The sequence below is a fragment of the Dermacentor albipictus genome, unplaced genomic scaffold (assembly GCF_038994185.2).
Source record: "Dermacentor albipictus isolate Rhodes 1998 colony unplaced genomic scaffold, USDA_Dalb.pri_finalv2 scaffold_38, whole genome shotgun sequence".
Lineage (NCBI taxonomy): Eukaryota > Metazoa > Arthropoda > Arachnida > Ixodida > Ixodidae > Dermacentor > Dermacentor albipictus.
In genome coordinates this window covers 82,957-103,591 of record NW_027225592.1, presented here as the reverse complement: position 1 = coordinate 103,591, position 20,635 = coordinate 82,957, and the positions used below count along the sequence as shown (strand labels likewise).

Genomic DNA, 20,635 nt, shown 5'->3' with positions numbered 1-20,635 from the left:
TGTATTTTGTTTTGACTTTACCCATCGCCGATTCCACGTCTTCATAAAAGCTTTCGACTTCCTGGTCATCATGACTGCATGTAGGGGCATAGACTTGTACCGCCTTCAATTTGTACCTCTTATTAAGTTTCACAACAAGACCTGCCACCCTCTCGTTAATGCTACAGAATTCCTGTATGTTACCAGCTATTTCCTTATTAATCAGGAGTCCGACTCGTAGTTCTTGTCTCTCCGCTAAGTCCCGGTAGCACCGTACGTGCCCGCTTTTTAGCACTGTATATGTTTCTTTTGTCCACCTAACCTCACTGAGCCCTATTATATCCCATTTACTACCCTCTAATTCGTCCAATAACACTGCTAGACTCGCCTCACTAGATAACGTTCTAACGTTAAACGTCGCCAGGTTCAGATTCCAATGGCAGCCTGTCCGGCAAATGCATATGCATGTTAGCAACTCAGCAGTTGCTGATGGTTTCATAATCTTTACACTACACAATAAAGTAATCTAGACAACTTTGTTGGAACAAATGCACATAATTAGGACACCATTTAAACACTAACACAATTAATTGCCCCCAATCTCTCACTCACTAATGGATAATACTACTGAAACATCGGTGGAGAGCTCAGATTAACACAGCTCATAAAGGACAAGCTTTCTTTGAGGAAAACAGCTATAACAGCAGTTAGTTTTGTTGATCATTTTATTTGCTAGCTTTGATTTAAATGTCATGCAGCACTATAAAATATGAAGTGCCGCATTTCTAGCAGCAGAAGGCGTCGTCAGCTTCATGGTACAACTCATTTTTGCACTGTTTGCGTCAGCGAGCCGACACATACAACGAAAACCGAATTCACTCATACATATACAGTGCCAAGTGCACTCCTCCTTCTGAAAACGCAGCCACCAGTTCCAATGCTGCTGAAAGGAAAGGTTATATAGAGTGCGAGACTGCATGGAACTACCACTTATGACTGTAAGTGTATGATCTGCTGATTGGAGAGGTAGTCACATGCTATTTCTAGTCTCTTTTAGAAGCATTACTAAGGGATGAATTAAAATCTATTCATAAGTCACGAATTTCACGCATCCACAGTTTTGTTAAACAACTGGTGAGAAAAAGACATGTTTACCTGGAATAGCAACCTTCTTTCCTGCTGCAAAACTTTAATACGAAATTATGAAATAACATTACAGCGTCATAATATATTGCGTTTCTCGCAACTACTTGCCGGCAGTGGCGAGTTACAGTGTTTATATCTGACTCATTGGGCGACAATACTGCCAAACACAAATTCTTCACGAACACGAAAACACGTACCTCGCAGAGAATAGCAACCGTATATGCCTCTGTGAGACATGATCGCACCTTTGTGGTCAAAATGTACATTAGAACGACACCACCATCTCATTAAAAAAAAAAGCCTCAGTACAAGGCAGCAGCCAACTGCATAATGTGAAATTGCAACTGATGTCCACTTACGGGTGGCCAATGTTTGAGTCACTTCTGGCAGTTGACTGGGTGCTGAGAAATGCACGTCCTCGGTTGTCCCTACAAAACATACAGGGTTATGTCAAATGTTGAAAATATATATACGCCGGCATTTCATAAGTCGCAAAGCAAGTGAGTAAACTAATAAACAACTGTAATGTAAACAGAGAACACATGATAAGATAGGCTGTCAACTGATAATGCATTACGCGAAAAACCTAATGCATAGAAAAGACTATATGTATACACACGAAGATGACGCACAATTCAATTCGCTCTAGGTTTTTCCGTGCAATATATTCAAATTATTATGTCTCGTGGTTAGACGAAAATTTGTGTAAATTGCGCACTAAATTATGTACCCTGGAAAACTTTTCTTCAATATGCACCTGTGCGCGCTTCAGATGAGAAGCGTTGTAAAATTTACGTACATGGCATTTAACATAGTTGCTGAACACGGATTTCTTATGCCCTGTGTCATGTACAGTGAGTTACATATATCTGCCCCCCCTCCCCTTTCTTGTACTAGCCATACTGCGTGCCACTGCACCTATACGCACGTCAATAGACCTCACGACACAGAAATAAAAAAGCGCCAATCACCCATGCCTGCATGTTGTAGTGGGCCTAACCTTACCAAGCATGGGCTATTGCTTTTTATAGTAAACACAGGCACCGTGCTCATTGCAAGTATGTATCATGTCACTAAGCAAATATGCAATTTCATTGTACCGCTATTTTTTATCACATGGATGTATCTGTTGAGAGGCAAGACAAAAAGCAGTCACTTCTCAGAAATAATCAGCTTTTTTTAAACACATTTCTAACTTTTCAATGACGCTTGCTGCTATGTGTTTGTCTCCAGAGAGCATACTTGATTTGACTTTCCAATCAGAGACATTACATAAATATACCATGTTAGATGACTGCCTAGAGCACGTGAGAATTTTCATCTTGGTGTAACATACTGTATCTTGATTTTGTTGACATTTGGTCAAATGGTACACCCAATATACGCACATACTAGTTTTCTTTTCCAAATTGCATGCCAATGTATTTTTATTTTTTGTCATTCGCTTCTCTGCACTACGTGAAGTCGCGCTGCACTGGCTCTTTCACATCCTCGTGTCTTTCCAGCTGCCTTCTTGCGTTATATAAAGCGGGTGCCTGAAAAATATTGTATGCAAAAGTCAACACAAGGGCATGGTGCAAAACAACATCAAGACAGTCAAGGCCATGGCCATAAAAGAAAGTCTTAGCTCTTAGCTTTCCTAGTGAAATGCATCGAAAACATCCAAATTACTGCAACAGTCAACTGGTAAACTAACTTCAATTTTTAGAGTTAAGCAAAAAACAAAAAACCAAAAGTTCATCCTTGTTTGTCACGAATGTTAGAATACTCCTGCTAATAAATAGAATATTGGTCATTTTCAGATGTCATAGGTCTGCCATAAGTCTGGTGTATCGCAAACACCACTTGTGACACATCCTAAGCACGTGTCCAGTGTGCCCCCCGCACCATCCCTGGTTGTATCACTGCTGAAGCCATAATTTGAGGCTTATAGCTGCAAACATGATGCTCAGTAGAGATGAAAATATTGTCCTTCAGTTCAATGGATATATGGATGTGGGTCTAAAAAAGGGCAACAAGGCTTGTTATGGCAAGCTTACCCACATTTCAATACTAACAAGAAAGTTCATTGCGGCCTGCATCTAAGCTTACTAAAAGGCATGAACTTATTTTCATGTATAAGGTGCGCAATGGAGTTCACTTTTGACAGACCCGACTACTGCTGCAGTTTGAAATCTAGCATTTTAGATTCTTGAAGGCTTGTAAAAGTTGCAGTTAAACCGCAGTTATTAGTTTATTAGACCAACTTATTATTCTGTGTACGGCAGACGACTCGTAACACGGAATTAAAGCAACATTTTATTTTCATATTTTATTTCTCTACTAAGAATATTCAAGCGATAACCTCATTTTGATCTGCCATGCAATAGCAAAATGCACACATTACGCTTGTAACCCCGAGAGGAAGGCTGATTTAGCTGTTCATATGACATAACTCTGACACGCCAACTCAAATTAGCAAATGCACAGGCATGTCCAAAACAATAAGCGTATGCAAAGCGCCCCTGCAATTGTAATTCCACACAGCAGCCGTTATATTCGATGCCGATGCATAACTAGCTGCTCGACAATTCACCGAGTTCGTAGACATAAGCATCCTTTCAGTTTCGCACCGTGCACGAAAACCGCAAAAGGAGAAAAAACCAGACCTATAATCACACCATTTCAATACATGCGCAAAAACAGTTCAGTCTTAGGGATAAACACTGTGAGAGCGATTTAGTGCGCGATGGCGACGAGCGACAAAATGGGCCGTCGCTTGAACAGATGGCTCGGTTCTGGAAATCTAGAAATCGTCGCTCGTCGCCCGGAAGCGCTATGAGCGACTAGCCAATAACGCGAAGCCGGAACTGGATGTACATCACTCAAATACTACCGATTGTCGCGCGGAACGAGCAAATGATTCAATTTTTATACGTGCAAGGATACGAACCTACTGCAATACCTCCGGAAATATTTTACGCTACTTTTCATAGTAAAATACATCAACGTAAATTACTAAAGCACGCGTCACACGTGATTGCAGCCAACATGCCGGCAACACTGGGAGGCGTCGCTCAAAATCGTCGCTCGCACGGAGTACGACTTGTGGGCGATCAGCGAACGCGACAGCCATCTCCATCGCGTCGCTTGTAGCTGCCGCGCGCAAGATCGCTTATAGGGGGTTTATACTTTTTTCAGCATAAAACATGAATTCCTCATGCGTTTTCATTAAGTTCAAGATAACGCGCCCAATGGACCTCTTGCAGCATGCAGCTGAATGCCTGCGGCAAAGTTTCTAACTAGCACTGGTGCTGCACGTAACTTCAGTGGTCGCAGATTCCACCTGCGCGAGACACCGTCAAGCGCGCGGCTTATTTATAACAAAAGCATGCTGCCAGCAAAATGACGCCTTCTGTTATGTTATTCCTTAGTTCAACAGCGTTCCGTACACAGTACACTGGCAAATTGAATAAATTCAAACACACAAAACACACGCTAATCACGCTCCGCATAGGCTCGGAATCACGGGCTGGGGAACAAACCATTTTAAGCGTCCTCTCACCTGGCGTCTTAATGAACATACCATAGTTCTGGCAGCGTTAGCGATTTACAAAGCTCTTACGGACACCGGCAAAGTGATAAAATCACATGCAGTTATCGCGACGATTGGCTTTTTCGATTGACATCGAGAGACACAGCGCGTATGCCTAGTCCGTTGTCAATCGCGTTGGCTAAGCACAGCGACGACTTCCTGGCAATAGCATGACATATACGGAGAATGTGCACCTAAGTTAGAATTCACTTACCGTGGAGGATTTGTTGTTATATCCAAGGCATGACGAACGACTGTCGTGTTTTCGTGGCGACGCGAGATGGCTGACTCCCTTGGCTGGCCTTCCTTGCTGCTCGCTGGACGGATCACCTTTCTCCGGTGCTGTGTTGTTCCGCGACCTTGAGCGTGCGCGCGCGCGCGGTGGAGCAACTCTGAGTGAAAAAGTAGAGCGATCGCTACGCGTTCCTTTGAACTGCGGCTGCCTGTTCTCTTAGAAGCAAAACGATGTGTTCTTTGCTCAGCGTGCATGAATGATACATTGCCATGTTCGGGGCCAGCCACCTACAGTTGAAGCAGGAGATTACGCTACGTTTTGTTCTCTATTGCCGCCAGAGTAGAACGGGCATTCTACTCTCTCTCTAAAGGGGAGAGTGAAAAGCACATTTCTCTCTCTCCTTGGTGATAGAGTGAACAATGCATTTCACTCTCCTCGACATTTTGCGAGAGTAAAACAACGCTTTGAATAGTAAATCGGCCGCTTCACTCCTGTGATACCTTGCCTAGTTTTTAGAGTGTACTATTGCGTCGGTTCTAGCCAACTTCAGGAAATGCACAGTAGCCCGTTTATTCGTGCCATTGAAGCGCAGGAAATAAGGCCCGGGAAGAGGGTAATGCTTGGAAATATAATGTTTTCGTGGTATGTACGGTATTTTTTGGGGGGGAGGGTGGATTAGTCGGGTGTTTTCTACACCGAGTGTGTAAAAGCTTTCGTTTGTAATGCCACCCATTCACCACTTTCGCACGCTTCGCCTCTACACGCATTATTCTTGCATGTTAGTATCAAATTGACGCTTGCTTGTAATTTTTCAGCTGACATCTGGTGGAGCTTCCTGCGGGGACTGCTGCAGCTTCGTGCCACATCGTTGGATGGATGCACGAAAAGCCCGCAACGAGCATTTATATAGAATAAAATAACCATTTTCTCATTTCACAAGGCGTCTTGCGTCTTTATGAAATTGCACATGGCACATATTCGATAGAGGCTTGTAAAGATCGTTCGCAATCAATTTTAGTTAATACTAAAACGATTTAGCACGAAGACTGTGCGCAGTTAAGCTGTAGAAGCAATAAAAAAAGACGCGCAGCCGGTGTGACGCATACCAGCTAGTATTCAAAACGCACGTGCACAAAACCGGAAGTGTGGTTCAGGTAGTAACGGCGACGCCTTGGTGCGCTGCAGTCAATTGGGCCGCTGGGCTCTATGGGAGTGTCCGCTCTTGTTGTATTGCTTCCTCTATGGTGTATATTTGCCACACAACAATATTCGTCATCTGTCTTGCCCGGATTTCCTTTCTTTAACGCTGCGAGCACGGTACTTCCAAGTCACGAACGGCATGCGCGTTATTTGCATGATGGAGCATTGTCGACAGGAAAGTAATGAGCGCAGCGTTTTCAAGAAAGAACGCGGGCAAGACAGATGACGATTATCGTTGATAATGATAAGCGTGCATGATGCTGAGCATGGTCACTGGAAGACGTCGTATCAGCAAGATCAGCATATACGTCGCTCGAATTATGCTGCCTTGTGTGCTCTCCCGGCGGCGCACAGTTCGATTATTTATTACAGTCCGTTTGGCCTAAGCTACGACATTTTATGTAATTAGTGATGTAACTTCATGTCGCATGGTTGTACTGAAGGACTGAACGATCTTCACATCAAGTCCATGGTTCTTGAAGCATTTGGCTGAAAACTCAAAATATTATATCTTGTGTAACGTGCACGTTTACGTTCAGCCCCAGCGCAAGTATCCGCAACGTCTCAGGCTTCAACTGAGCTTCAGTGAGTTCAGGCTTCATATATTTAAATTATCCGCAAGAGGAAAACTATTTATCTAGAAAGCAGTCTAGCAAGGAGACATCATCTATCCAATTATATTCACTGCATGCTTAGAAGACATATTCAAGCTCTGAGACTGGGAAGAATTAGGGCGACGATAAACGGCGAATATCTCGAAACCTACAGCGTGCTGATGATATTGTCCTGTTCAGCAACGCTGGGGACACATTGCAACAATTGCTTGAGGACCTTAACCAAGAGTGCGTAAGGATAGGTTGAAGAATAATGTGCAGAAGATAAAGATAATGCTGAACAACCTGTCAAGCGAACAATAATCCGCGATCGGCAGTCAGCCTCTAGAGTGTGTGGAGGAGCAAGTTAACTAGATCAATTACACACAGTGAACCCTGACCATGAGAAAGAAGTTTACAGAAGAACGAAAATAGGTCGGAGCGCCTACGGCCGGTATTACCAAATCTTGACCAGGAGCTTGCCGCTTTGGTTGAATAGAAAAGGGTCAATCATTCCATTCCTTCAGTACTATTATATGGGCAGCAGCTTGGAGGTTCACAATGATGCTTGAGAACAAGGATAGCTCAAACAAGCGATGGAAGAAAAAATGTTAGGCCTACTGTCAAGAGACAGGAGGGCAGCTGTGTGGATCACAGAGCAAACGAGAGTAGTGGTAGTTGAAATTAAGAGAAAAATTGGAGCTGAGCAGGCCGCGTAATTTATTGGACAGATAATTGGTGGTCCATTAGAAATATTTAGTGGGCTCTCGGGGAAAAGAAACGTTGTTGAGGACGGCTGGAAATTAGGTGGGGTGACGAAATTAAGAAATTTGCAGGTACAACTTGGAATCAGTTAGCGCGGGTCAGGTGCACAGGTCAGGGGTAATTAGAGGTCACTGGGAGAGGCCTTCGTCCTGCAGTGGACATGAAAGTACGCTGATGACGTTTCACAACATCCAAAATTTGACCGGAATCTTAACGTACTGTTGCTCTTGAGCCGTAGTTCACTTCGCAGTGCGAGGACGCCTTCGCATGTTTACAGAACGGCGTCTGTCACCTCTATAGGATACCACCAGCCCCACCTTGTCCTCGCACTGTGTTCAGTGACAGCTTCAAACAAAGTGCGTCAGTGTCGCAAGATCGCCGACTTGAATCGATTGGAGCCGAAACCAGCTAGGAGGTTGAGCCGTTATGCGCTTCCTGTATGGTGTTGTGGAGTATTCTGACGAGCGCTTGAACCTGTGTTCCTATGAGGCTGGTAAATTTATGAAAACGTTGGCGCTGATCATTGTGGCGATGGTGACTGATCAGACTTGACATCTGTGACGTCCCACTTGAGCTATGACAGCCAGACAGCGTGGTTTCGGGCCTGACGCCAGCAACCGATGATTTATTACCGGTCTCCAAAATTGAAGCGTAGACACCTTTGTACATTTCGCCTAGATCTGTCGGAATGCGACCGCCTGAACCTGCAAAACAATGCATTGACCTGGTGCGAGGCATCACCGTGTTTTATCGGCTGACGAGACGCCAAAAATAAGCAATGAACGCTGATGCAATGTCAAATTCTGATAAGCAGCGAAACTTGAACGTGCGGATTTCACACAGTGAAATCTCCTGTTATAATTTACAAGTATCGGTGGCCACGGCTTCTTACTGCATTTTCTTTTTAGGGCCGCTTTCACAGCTCTCCGTATTTTCGACAGTGATCCTATATGCGAGGAAGTGCGCGTTTCGTCGTCGGTCGGCTCTCGATGGCCTCATCGACCAGCCCTTTAGACGGTACCCGCTGCCGAGGTAGCTCATCTTGAACATATGCGCGGCATTAGAACCGCACGTGCAACCACGTGCAGTGAGCTCACACACCATAGCGATGAACATGCGGGTAGTGGTTGCCTTGCCTTGAGCCCATATTAACTATATATTGGGCAGCGTTCTTTTTTCCCTTTTATTCCATTTATTCACTTTGTAATATGGTGGTGGTGGTGTCGTTATTACAGGCGGTGCTAGCCTGGCAGATCTGGCCGTCCATTGCTCCACCTGAGCGTTTCTATTTTTTCCATAGATGCTACCATGTGTCCGTCAGTCCTGTGCCTCGCAAAAATGTGAGAAGAATGCGTGACACTTTCCCTGGCATTCTTTTGATGGCGGTGCAGTGAATGCACGAGCGTGGTTGCACGTGTCGGTGCTGTAGCAGATGCCCCGAAAAGGAAGCTGTCGAAAAGGTGTGTGTAATGATCTGGGCGTAAAAATATAGCTTCAACAACAGACGCATGATGTACCACCAGTTGACCGCGCTTCTTTTATTTCTCGTCGTTTAATCCGAGCTTCGATTCCTCCTCATAATCTCTGATACAACGTAGTAAGTTAAATGCGGAGCCACTTCGGTTGCATCCTTATTGTACCGTAAGAACATTTTGGTTGAGAAATTACGTGCGAACGGTGCAGCTTAGCGAGTTCCGCCAGTGTTTCCTGGGCGAACCTGTGCCCTCAAAACAATTGCCGCTCAATGCACAAGAATATCGGCGAGCACAGTCATCGATCGTCGAAATCTTATCTACGGGTGCTGGTGTTCGCGTGTCTTCCGGAAAGTACAACGCAATTCGTGTCACGCATACAGTCTGATTGTAGAAGTTTCGGTGACAACAGACAACGAATAAAACCAGCGATATCATTCGAGAAGCTTCAGGTACATAACGTTTCATATTGCGCTGCGCGATAACACTGAAACACAGATTCGCGCGTGAAAAACGTTCACGGAAAACATGGACAATCTATACGCGAGTCAATAATTTCACTTTGGGTCCAGTTTTACGTGCTAACGTACAAGGTCACGTATTTTCATAGCACCTTCTCGCAGCGACTTTATCCTGATGCTTCGTTTGTTATTTCAGTCGGCGCTCTAGCAGCACCTTTAATCGAAGGAACGAAGAACGTGTGTCTTCTTTGTTCGTTTCTCATTATCCCAACGCTTTACGAGCTAGAACAATTATCCCTTTAACGTATAATGCAATATCTGTCAACGTTTCATGATGAAGATATTGTAATCCGTATGGCTCAACGCTTCGTCAATGTCAGCAAATGTACGGTTGGTGTCCTTTCCGCAAAAGTCCGCAAAACGTAGCCCATCTGACCGAGTACGTATATTTCAACATTCAAGGTTCACTGACTTTTTTAACATACGTCCCCTTAACATCATCAACAGCAGCAACAGTTATATCCACCAAGCTACATCTTCTGCAGGATGAGTGCCTCCACAAGCGATCTCAACTGTTTTGCGTCAGCTCACTTCATCCAATTTCTGTTAATCCCGTAATCTTATCACACCACCAAATCCTTTTCTACCCTCCAGTGAGTCGCCATCTCCTTGGGCACACTCTCTATCACTGTAAGTAGGCTACCACCTGGAATGGCATGCTAGGTATACAGCCGGTGTTACCTTTCGCCTCCGACGTGCGGTATAGCCGGCGCGGATGCAACGGACGCCGAGGCTTCGTTCAAAGCGGCGGACATTTTGGCCAGTTCAGCGCTGCCGCAACGCCTCCTGCCAAGCACGTCCAGGCATGTTTCAATGCCACGTGTCTTCGTGTGTGTGCGTGTGTGTGTGTGTGTGCATGTTGGTACCCACGCTTGTCAAAGCGCGGCAGCCGGGGAGAGGAGCTCCCCAACGGTGAAGCGAGGAGGTCTGACCGGCGCCGGCCCGGCGGATACGTCACTTCTTGTCACAACGTGTCCGTGCGCCACCGTCACGTGCACCTCATCCGAGCCTTTCCTTCTTGCCCTCGACTCCGAGAGTATAAAAGCAGCTGCCCCCAGACGCCAAGAGAGAAGCTTCGATTTATTCAGTCGAGTAACGTGCTCTCCCGTTTCTCCACTTCGGTCGACCTGACCGGCCGCTCTTTTGCGATGCTAGAATAAACAAGTTGTTCTGTTAGCAGTCAACTCATCCTTTGCCAGGACCTTAGGATGCTTCCAGCTGTGCCCCAGGCCGCCAGGCCAACGCTACCCTTGGGGCTTGCGTCCCATTTGCAACACCGGGCAGACATGCAGGCGTCTCTTAAGAACTGTCTCTGTACCTTCACATTCCATAGACCAACGGTCATCCACTCTACGCAATACATGGCCTGGCCAGCTCCGCTCAAATACTATATATTTTCATCTATACCCTCGTTTGGTCTCTAATACATACTACCTGCTGAGCACGAGGTCGCGGGATCGTATCCCGGCCACGGCGGCCGCATTTCGATGGGGGCGAAATGCGAAAACACCCGTGTGCTTAGATTTAGGTGCACGTTAAAGAACCCCAGGTGGTCAAAATTTCCGGAGTCCTCCACTACGGCGTGCCTCATAATCAGAAAGTGGTTTTGGCACGTAAAACCCCAAATATTAAAAAAAAAAATACATACTACCGTATTCCTGTGTCCTATTGTTACGCCTGTCATTTTGCCTTCCGTGGCCCGTTGCACGGTCCTTAGCTTCTCTCATGTTTTCTTGATGGCGCTGTGGAAGTAGTGGGTACAGCAGACATGAAATTCAGCCGCACAAGTACTACTAGAACACACTGACTATGCACTTTTCAATAATGTCAATACGCTGGCATCCGTGACTTGACAGGGTGATGCTCCGTGCGATCGAAGCATTTTTATTTCGTCCGCAGATTTTTTTTCCTCATGATTCTGATCTCCTTTTACTACTTGGCCTAGATTAATATACCTCAGCGGTGCTTCAAGTGGCTGGCAGACAATCACTAACCCTTGTTAAACTGTTAAACATTACCTTAATCTTTTAGGCACAAATTCTAAAGCTCCTAATACGTCTCTACCAGTTCGTAAACTTTTTACACTCATGAAGCAGATAACATTGGAGAGGTTGCGCCTCCTTGTCGGACAATATTCCTAACTGGTATTTTCCCACTTTTATTGTGTGTTCAAGTTTGTGAATTAACCTTATTATGACTCTGTAATCAAGCTGCATGTAGAAGGTAAAGGCAATAATTGGTTCATTTATATTATTTATTTACTTATTTTCTTTACTAATTTATTGGTGGAAAGGGAGAGGCATTGAAAGACCAAAGTTGAACTGCATAATAATAGTGCGTAACAGTGCAAGCTGCAGAATCAATTCTTTTCCCTGCACACATTGTGCGCTTCTTTTTCTTGCTTCCTCGTCGAAAGTGCTGGGAAAAACATCGACTTGGAAAGACGGCAGGAGCCGACACAAAACTCAATTTATGATACTACAAAGCCTATATTATTTCTTGCATATTACAGCAATTGTTCAGATTTTAATTTTTGTAAACATAAGCAGCGGTACATGTATACAAGTTCTACTTAGAATACCTCAGCAATTTGGTGAATTACGTGTGTAATAGATTATGAACAACTTGGAACCCGCAAAAGGCGAGTCTAATATATAATTTCACTATGGTTTCCTCCGTTATTATTTTTTGTTAGAGGAGCCGTCTCTAGCAGAGAGACGCCACGAAAGAATGCTCGGTGCGTCGACGAATGGACGCCTTTAGTCGGATTTGTGGCAAGCGTCACCGCAGGGACACAGTACGGGAAAAACGAACACGTGCAGGGGAAAACGACTGCAAACGTGATATTCGTGCCCCACCCCAATAAGTTCTCCCACCTATAGTTGCTTTGCTGCGCTCACTCTCGGTTCCAAGTACGAATTCACCCTTAGCAAATGCAACGCTCCGCACCTAATGTTTTCCGCAGGCACCAGTCACAGCATTCACACTTGTTGTCGAACCAGGGGACTTCCGCCTCACACGCCAACTCGACCGTGGGGCCGCACAGCGAGGCCCTGCACTCACCCTCGGTGCACGTCTCGTACCGTTCTGGAAAAGTACGAAGGGTCACTGCATCAGCCTTGCTCCTGGCAGCGACTCCCGCATTCCAGTACGCTCCTTCACTGAACAGTCAACCTCGACTACAGAAAGTAGGGTGTCTCGATGTCAGCGTCGCCTCCCGCCATACAGGGTGGTGACATCCTTTGATCAGGCCCGCGCAGCCGCGTTAAGGCCCAACCACTGGCACGTGTCGGCAAGCTTCGGCATGCGCTGACAAGTGAACGCATCACTTCGCGTAGGATGGAGGAAAAGGGCCCGCTACCACTGGACACAAGCTCTTACGCGCGCCGACACTCGCTCCTCGGCCGCGGCGCAATGTTGCTGGGCTAATTTGTCTTAGACCATCCAGTGCGGCCTAAAACAGCCTGCTGTAAACTAAGCTTGAAACAATAAGTTGGTGATCTGTATGCTCTTTCAGACATGAAAAACACGTTTTGTTAATGAATGTACGCCTGTCGCAACAGTTTCTTTTCACCTTTGAAGTAACAATAGCAGCATACGTCTGTCTACAAGATACCTTTGCAAACACATACACAACTATGCCATATCCTATGAAAAGCTGCTGTGCGTTTTTTTTTAAGCGAAGCTTTCTTTGCCTCTTCTTTCGACTTTCCTGCCGCCGCCGTCACCGCTGCTGCTGCTGCTGCCGCTACCACTGCTGCCGCCGCCGCCGCCATGGCTGCGGCTGCTGCTGCGGCTGCATAGATTACAGCGCGAGTAAGAATAAAAGGCGACGCGAGAAACTCGTTTTAACCTGACCACGTCAAATGTGCACAATACCCTCTGGAGCTCAGAGGCCATCGCCACATTAGCCGCTTGAGAGCTGGCATTATCCATGACTCACACCAGAAGCATTGTAGATACTGCAGCGCTTCTCTTTCTACCTACGTGCGAGGCCAGCGCACGCACGTCCAACCACCTTCCTGTCGCTTTGTCTCTGTCGGGTTCTCGAATTTTTCTACTTTCAAGTTTGCTGGCATTCTGCTAGTACAGCCACTCTCATGAGGCTAGAAGGGAGGCAGATGGAACTGTAGAGAGGAGAAGAGAAGGAGAAGGAGAGGAAGGACAAGAGGCAGATCCCATACAAGAGAGGGGGGAAGCGACGTGAGAAGGCACGAAAACCCCTCAACTATACGAGAGCGATTGCGGGGAAACAGGATAAGCTTACGTTCAAAGTATGGTACCGTACGTTGCTGCTATTTCTGAAAAATAAACTCCATGGAAATATGTCAAGCGAGCAACTTACGCAGGGCGTGCAGAAGAAGAGCCGCATCAATTAAAGCGCACCGCAGGGTCCAGGATACACTACGGAAGCGGTCGACCGTCAAATAAGCACTTCTGAGCCCGCCTCGTTAGCTTTGTGGCTATGGCATTGCTAAAGGCCGTGGATTTGATCCCAACCGCGGCACCGCCTTTCTACGAGGGCGAAATATAAAACACACCTGCACTTAGGTTTTGGGACACGTTAAAGAACATCACAGTGTCAAAATTAATCTGGAGTCAGCCAATACGGCGTGCCTCATGATCCGATTGTGGTTCTGGCACGTACCGCACCATATTACAATTCAAGTTTACTGCTTTTGCCACAATGCGATATGCCATGTGAGACAATGACTATGGTCAACCCTGTCAGAGGTTATTTAAGTAACGTATTTAATAACGTATTTATTAACCTATTTAATTACATTACTGTATGAACGTATTCCCTCCTGCCTGGGTCACAAGTTAGCCTGCTGTATTCTGTAAATAAAAGAATTAAAAAAAATATGGCACACAACAACGACTCAAGCTCGCACCTCTCCCTGTGTGTTCTGCTTACAAACAGGAGTGGTGCCTGCAAAGTAACGTTTAACATCAACTCACCGCTCTGGTGTTAGACTAAACGTTGAGGAATTAAGCTTTAGCCGTGAACATCACCGCTAATTATCGCCAATCAAAGTATACAGCACGGAATCCTTCGCTTAGATCGATTCCCACAGTGCGTGGGATCTGCATAATTTTTGTAGCTAATTGCGCAGCCAACTGTAAGAATCAGGCGTGCAAAGTATTACTCAAAAGATCTGTGTTAGAAATATTGTCAGGAAGTAGTTACTGTGAAAAAGGATGCCATAGGTAGTATTGTCAGGTAGTAGTTACTGTGAAAAAGGATGCAGAGTCAAAACTGGCAGTGACAAATTTAACGTTTTATTTGGCGAACTTGTGCCCAGCAAAAGCAACACTCATCCGCACCGAGAGCGGCGACCGTTGGAAATCTCATCTGTGGGGCAAGCGCGTCAGCTTTCATATATCAGTCGTCGAAAGTTTCAACGTGTTCACCTGGTGACCGAGCGCCTTCTAGAAACTACTACACAATTCGTGACGCTTATGCAGTCAGAATATACAAGGGTCGTTGGCAACAGACAACCGCCACAACCACTGATAACATTCGCGAAACATGCGATACGTGCAGCCGAGTCCTGCGCCTAGCGATAACGTTTAGCATTTGTTAGCTGGTGTCTCCGGATACAGTTAAATAAGTATGCGAGTCAATGTAATGCTTGTTAGTGCATGAAAGAAACGTGAAAAAGTGGCCTCTGCAAAAATCAGCGAAACAAAGAATTGAAACACTATTATAACTCACCAAAAACATGTAGAATAGCTAATATTGACGTAATTTCTTGCATGTCTCCTCTCGATTCTTGATTTTGTCAAAGCTTGCCCATGCAGCACCTGATTTATTATTCCAGGTTGTTTTGAATGATCAACACCGCATCGGGAGGCCTTTATATTGAGTGTACTGCTAGAAAAATTTTGATTGTGTAAAGGTCATGTTCTAATGTAACTAGTTTCGACATGTCAAGTCTGTCTTTCTCGACATTAGTGAAATCACATGCCTTCAGATAATATATGCTTGAGAATCCGAGGGTGTCTTTCGTTGCCCTTTGCCAAGTCGTACTATTGATGCGCTTATTCGAATGTATGGGGCAGTTCCTTGCGTAATATAAAGAATATATATTGCTACGAGGCGCTGCAGGAGCGAACGATGATGAGAGGACTGACAAAGACAACGATCGCCGATACTCGTCCGCACGGGCTCCATCTTGTATGCCTGTCCTCTGTCTGTTGTATATATCTCGTAAATATATTGTCATGCCTCTTTTCTCTCCGTAAAGTTTTGATGGAGAGTGCGGGCTTTTCAAGTTTCAAGATGGATTTACGCAGCGGACGTTCCTAGGCGGCAGCTACAATGCCAGCGCACAGCGGGGACGAGAAGACTTCGAGCAGGTCACCATCCGTGACTCAACTACCCACTGCCCACCACCCTGTCGTCTTGTCAAAACCGCGTTACCCCGGTACCTTTTCCGGCTCTGACAACACCGACATCGAAGATTGGCTTCATCTGTACGAACGGGTGAGCACATCATATTTTACCTGGAGGGCCTGGCACAAGTGTGGTTTCTGAACCATGAACAGGAACTTACGAGCTGGGAGGTATGTAAGCGACAGGACTCATCAATCTGTTCGGCTAGCCCATCGGACGCCGTCGTGCTGCGCAGAACTAACTTGCATACCGAGCTCAGACTTGCACCGAGTCACATGTGATGTACACCTAGGATGTGCTCGCGCTTTGTCGCAAAGTCGATGACACGATGCCGGAAACAAAAAAGGTTGTGCATATCCTCAAAGGTATCGCAGATGACGCGCTTACACTTCTGGTTTTCAAGAACTCATGTACAGTACAAGACGTCATCAATGAATGCCGACGCTATGAAAAAGCAAAAAGTCGCTGCATTACTCCTAACTTCACACGTATTCCGAACAGGCTACAACGTCTACTTGCGAGTACCTCCGTCTTCCACCCGTTGAACCCATTCCTTCTGCGTCCGACAATATTGTGCGCATCATCCGCCGCGATAATCAAGCTTCCTTCGAAGGGCGTAACTCCGATGGGTACCATGAAGCCCTTTCCCTTATCCAAACCGCTGTGCATCCAGAACTAGCAAACGCAGGATCACAGACGCTTTGCCCAGTCAACGGACCTGACTACCGCCAGCCGACCGCACCTGATTTATACAGACGTCCAACGGTTCGTCCTCGTTAACAGAATTCGTCAAAATGGCGCACTTCCGATGACAGGCCCATCTGCTTCTGTTGTGGACGCATTGGACACTTTCCCGCAATTGTCACAGTGCTTGGAACTCGCAGCCTTGGCCGAGTTATCGAAACATCCGATGCTTAGGTGGTAATTCCCGAGTACCGGTACACAGTGACGACGACAGCGCTCCGCCATCATGGCCAGCAAGATTAAACCACTTTTCTTCACCATACCGACACCGGCTCTGCTCACCTCTGCGTCATCGCTCTCGTTCTCCTTCATACTCCCGCAGCTCATCGGAACACTGACAGGTGCTGTTCCGAGAGGTTAGCCTGCCACGACGACCCGACCCGAAATTCCTCTGTTCACACTACCAGGAAATCACAACCTCATCAACGTAGACGTGCACGGTATACCTGGCATCGCACTTATTTACACCCGTGCCTACATGTCGGTCATGAAATGAAACCTCCGTATTGGTCGGAAGAAAGTTCGTACCCCTGCTCCGATCACTGTAGTACGCGTAGCCGTTAGTGCGACTCCAGCTATTGCTGGGTTTTGTACCACCTGTGTCAATGTTGCCTGACGCTACACTTCAGTTTTGTTTTACGTCTTGGATCAGCGCCCACATGCACTCATTTTAGGACTTGACTTTCTCTCGCCACATTCGGCTCTTATTGACTGCTCTCCAGGGGTTCTCCCGCTTGCCTTGCCTCATAACGGTGAAACTTTTGATCCTGCGCCGATTCGGCTGTGTTCCGCCGATTACATTCATCTACAACATCTAGCCGTGACCTACGTACATCGAAGGCTCTCCTGATCACCCTGTGGGTGACAGCGATTACATCGTGTAGCCCAACGCAACCGTCCTCTGTTCGCAGAATGTCATGTTCCCGCAAGCAGTCATCAATATAAAGGGCAATGCCGCATGTCTCCCAATTATGTATTTTGGACTATGCCCGATACCCCAGGGTATCTCTCTTGCAACCCTAGCTCCAGCCTCCGACTATCATGTTTCCGTCTTAACTGAGCCTGTTGAACCGCCTCCCGCTGCTATTGGTTCCAACCCCACGATGCTAGATAACATAACGAAGGTGATCACCGCTGACTTTCCGGCCGAACACGTAGACGCGCTTCGGGGCCTGCTCATGTGGTGCCAGGACGTACCAGTGGGCCAGACAACAGTTGTCAAGCATCGGATTCACACCGGCTATACCAAACCCATACACCGACATCCATGAGCGCCAAGTTATAAAAGAGGAAGTTGACAAAACGCTTGCCCGTGATGTCATTGAACCTTCTTCAAGCCCGTGGGCATCTCCTGTCGTGCTCGTTAGAAATAAGAATAACAGCTGGCGCTTCTGTACAGACTACCGGAACCTTAACCAAGTAACAAAAAATGACGTCTACTCCTACCTCGGATAGATCACGCCCCTGACAGTCTCAGTGGCTCCAAATATTTTTCTTCGATAGAGCTTCGTTTCGGGTATTTGCAGATTGCAGTTGACGACATGGATCATGAAAAGACGGCAGTTGTTACACCTGTTGGGCTCAATCAGTTTACGGTGATGTCATTCGGGCTAAGCAATGCTCCCGCCACATTCGAACGAATGACGGACGCCCTCCTTCACGGCTTAAAGTGGTGAATCTGCTTGTGCTACCTCGATGATGTCAGTGTCTTTTCGCCGACTTTTGACACACAACTCGAGTGTCTCTCGACAGTTCTTTCAGTGTTCCGCAAAGTGAGACCTCTGTTCAATTCGGCGAAATGTCACTTAGGCGGCCGGCAACTTACTGTGCTCGGACACCTCGTCGACTCTTCCGGTGTTGGTCTCCATCGGGAGAAAGTTCGCGTGGTCAAGAATTTTCCTGTGCCCACCTGCGCAACCGATATTCACAGCTTTATAGGCCTCTGCTCCTGCTTCCGCAGATTCGTGCGAAATGGATGGTTGGATGGATGAACGTTATGAGCGTACCCTTTGGAACGGGGTGGTGGGTTGCGCCACCAAGCTCTTGCTAATATACTTCCTGATGTCCTACCTCGGTTAAAAAAGAAAAAACAACCTCTATGAACTCCCACAATCAAATTTTCTCACCCCCTATTGCGAACTTTGCTTTTGTACGTCTCCGTTTTTGTGGTTTCCCTTCTTTTTCTTCCACCGGCCAATCTTCAAATCGCCTCTTACTAATCTCTATTTAGGACGCGCGTACTTTTCCCCTGCTCTCGCTGAACCCAAGGGCTTCAAGAATGCCAGTGGTGCCTAAACCTACCGCTTGGGCAGACGTCTTCACGTTCTAATAAAACATGTTTCATCGTTTCCCAAGCTTTACCGCAGCCCAAGCCCATGCTTCTTCCTTCTTATATCTCGCTTTATAGGTGCGTGTTCTAAAGCACCCCGATCCCTCTCGAAAAGTAATGAGCTGCCCTTTGAGTTATCATAAATTGTTTTTTTCCTGATTTTGTTTTTTCCACTTAAGTAGTTACTTACCGCAGGTATATTTTCCATCACCGCCACCCATGAGATTATTTCAGCCTCTCTGACTTTCCGCTTGACGTTTTTTCTTGCTGTATTTCCTACCCTACAGGCCGCATACTTGCTGGTAAGCTTCGTAGTTCTTTTCCTCCACTCTGAATCAATGTTTTGCTTGTACAGGTACCTCAATACTCTGCCAGCCCATTTACTTTCTTCCACATTCCTCAGCCGTTCTTCATACTCACTTTTACTGTGAACTTCCCTCACTTCAAAAGCAGGCCTGCCCATGTCACCCTGCACAGCTTCATTTGTAGTCTTTCCGTGAGCGCCCAATGCAAGGTGTCCCACTGACCTTTGTTTCTTTTCGAGTCCTGATTGTACCCCTGATTTAAACCAAACAACCGCATTTTCAAAGTAAGTCCTGGATCCATTACACCTTTCCACATACCCCGGAGCACCTCATACCTATTGTATCCCCATAGTGATCTGTGATTCGTAATGGCTGCATTTCTCTCCCCCCTCTTTACTGTTATTGCTTTTTTCCTCTGTTTCCATATATCTATTGCCTTCGTTTATCCATACACCAAGGTGTTTACATTCTCTTACCCGAGGTATTTTCTGGCGCTGTATTGCCACTGTCTGTTCACTGTTGTCGTTGAATTCCATAACACCTGATTTTCTAACACTAAATTTCAAACCTAAATTTCGCTGACATCGCATGCCCTCTAACGGAACTTCTTAAGAAAGACGCGACTTTTGTCTGGGGTCTCGACCAAGCTAGTGCATTCGCTAAGCTGACGACGAGACTCACGTCGCGAGCGATTCTCGGTCACTTTGACGTGTCCGCCCCAGCGAAGGCTCGCACCGACGCAAGCGGCCATGGTATCGGAGCTGTTTTGGCACAACGACAGCACGGTTGCGACCGGGTCATTGCGTACTCTAGCCACCTTCCGTCACCAGCCGAACGCAATTACTCGATCACCGAACATGAATGCCTCGCCCTCGTTTGGGCAGCACGTAAATTTCGCCCCTACCTCACGGTTATCACCGATCACCACGCCTATGCTGGCTTTCTTCTTTGAGAGATACAGCTGGACGTCTCTGTCGGTTTGCTCTACGGCTCCAAAATTACTCTTACACAGTGGTGTATAAGACAGGCCGACTCCACGAGGACGCTGGTTGCCTGTCACGTCATCCAGTAGACCCCACCAGTTCAACCTGAGATCGGCGAGTCAACTTGCGTCCTCGCGCTTACCGCGTTTGGCGACATCGCCGATGGGAAACGACGCGACCTTTACCCGAGAGACATTATTCTCAGCCTAATGCACCTGCCAACTTCGCCCTCTTCGAGTATGTTTGTGCTGCAAGATAGCATATTGTACCATTGCAACATTCACCCTGATGGCCTGAACTGCTCCTGCTCGTTGCCAAGCATATGCGTGAGGCTGTGCTCACACATTTTCATGATGTCCCAACCGCAGGTCATCTGGGAGCCTGAAAGA

The 20,635-nt window shown here is 46.5% G+C and overlaps 1 protein-coding gene across 3 annotated transcripts in view; it reads right to left on the bottom strand.

Annotated features, from left to right (window-relative positions):
- LOC135916947 (uncharacterized) overlaps window positions 1-20,635 on the bottom strand; it is a 206,052-nt gene that overhangs the window by 102,992 nt on the left and 82,425 nt on the right. Inside the window, exons 4-5 of one of the 3 annotated variants that reach the window (XM_070529954.1) lie at window positions 18,455-18,538; window positions 12,435-12,572 (exon numbers count right to left, since the gene is read on the bottom strand). The exons of 1 other annotated variant lie outside the window; for it this stretch is intronic. In XM_070529954.1, the coding sequence (XP_070386055.1) occupies window positions 12,435-12,572; window positions 18,455-18,538 (222 nt within the window). The remainder of the gene's footprint in view (window positions 1-12,434; window positions 12,573-18,454; window positions 18,539-20,635) is intronic. One more of the 3 variants, XM_070529955.1, reaches the window with a different exon arrangement.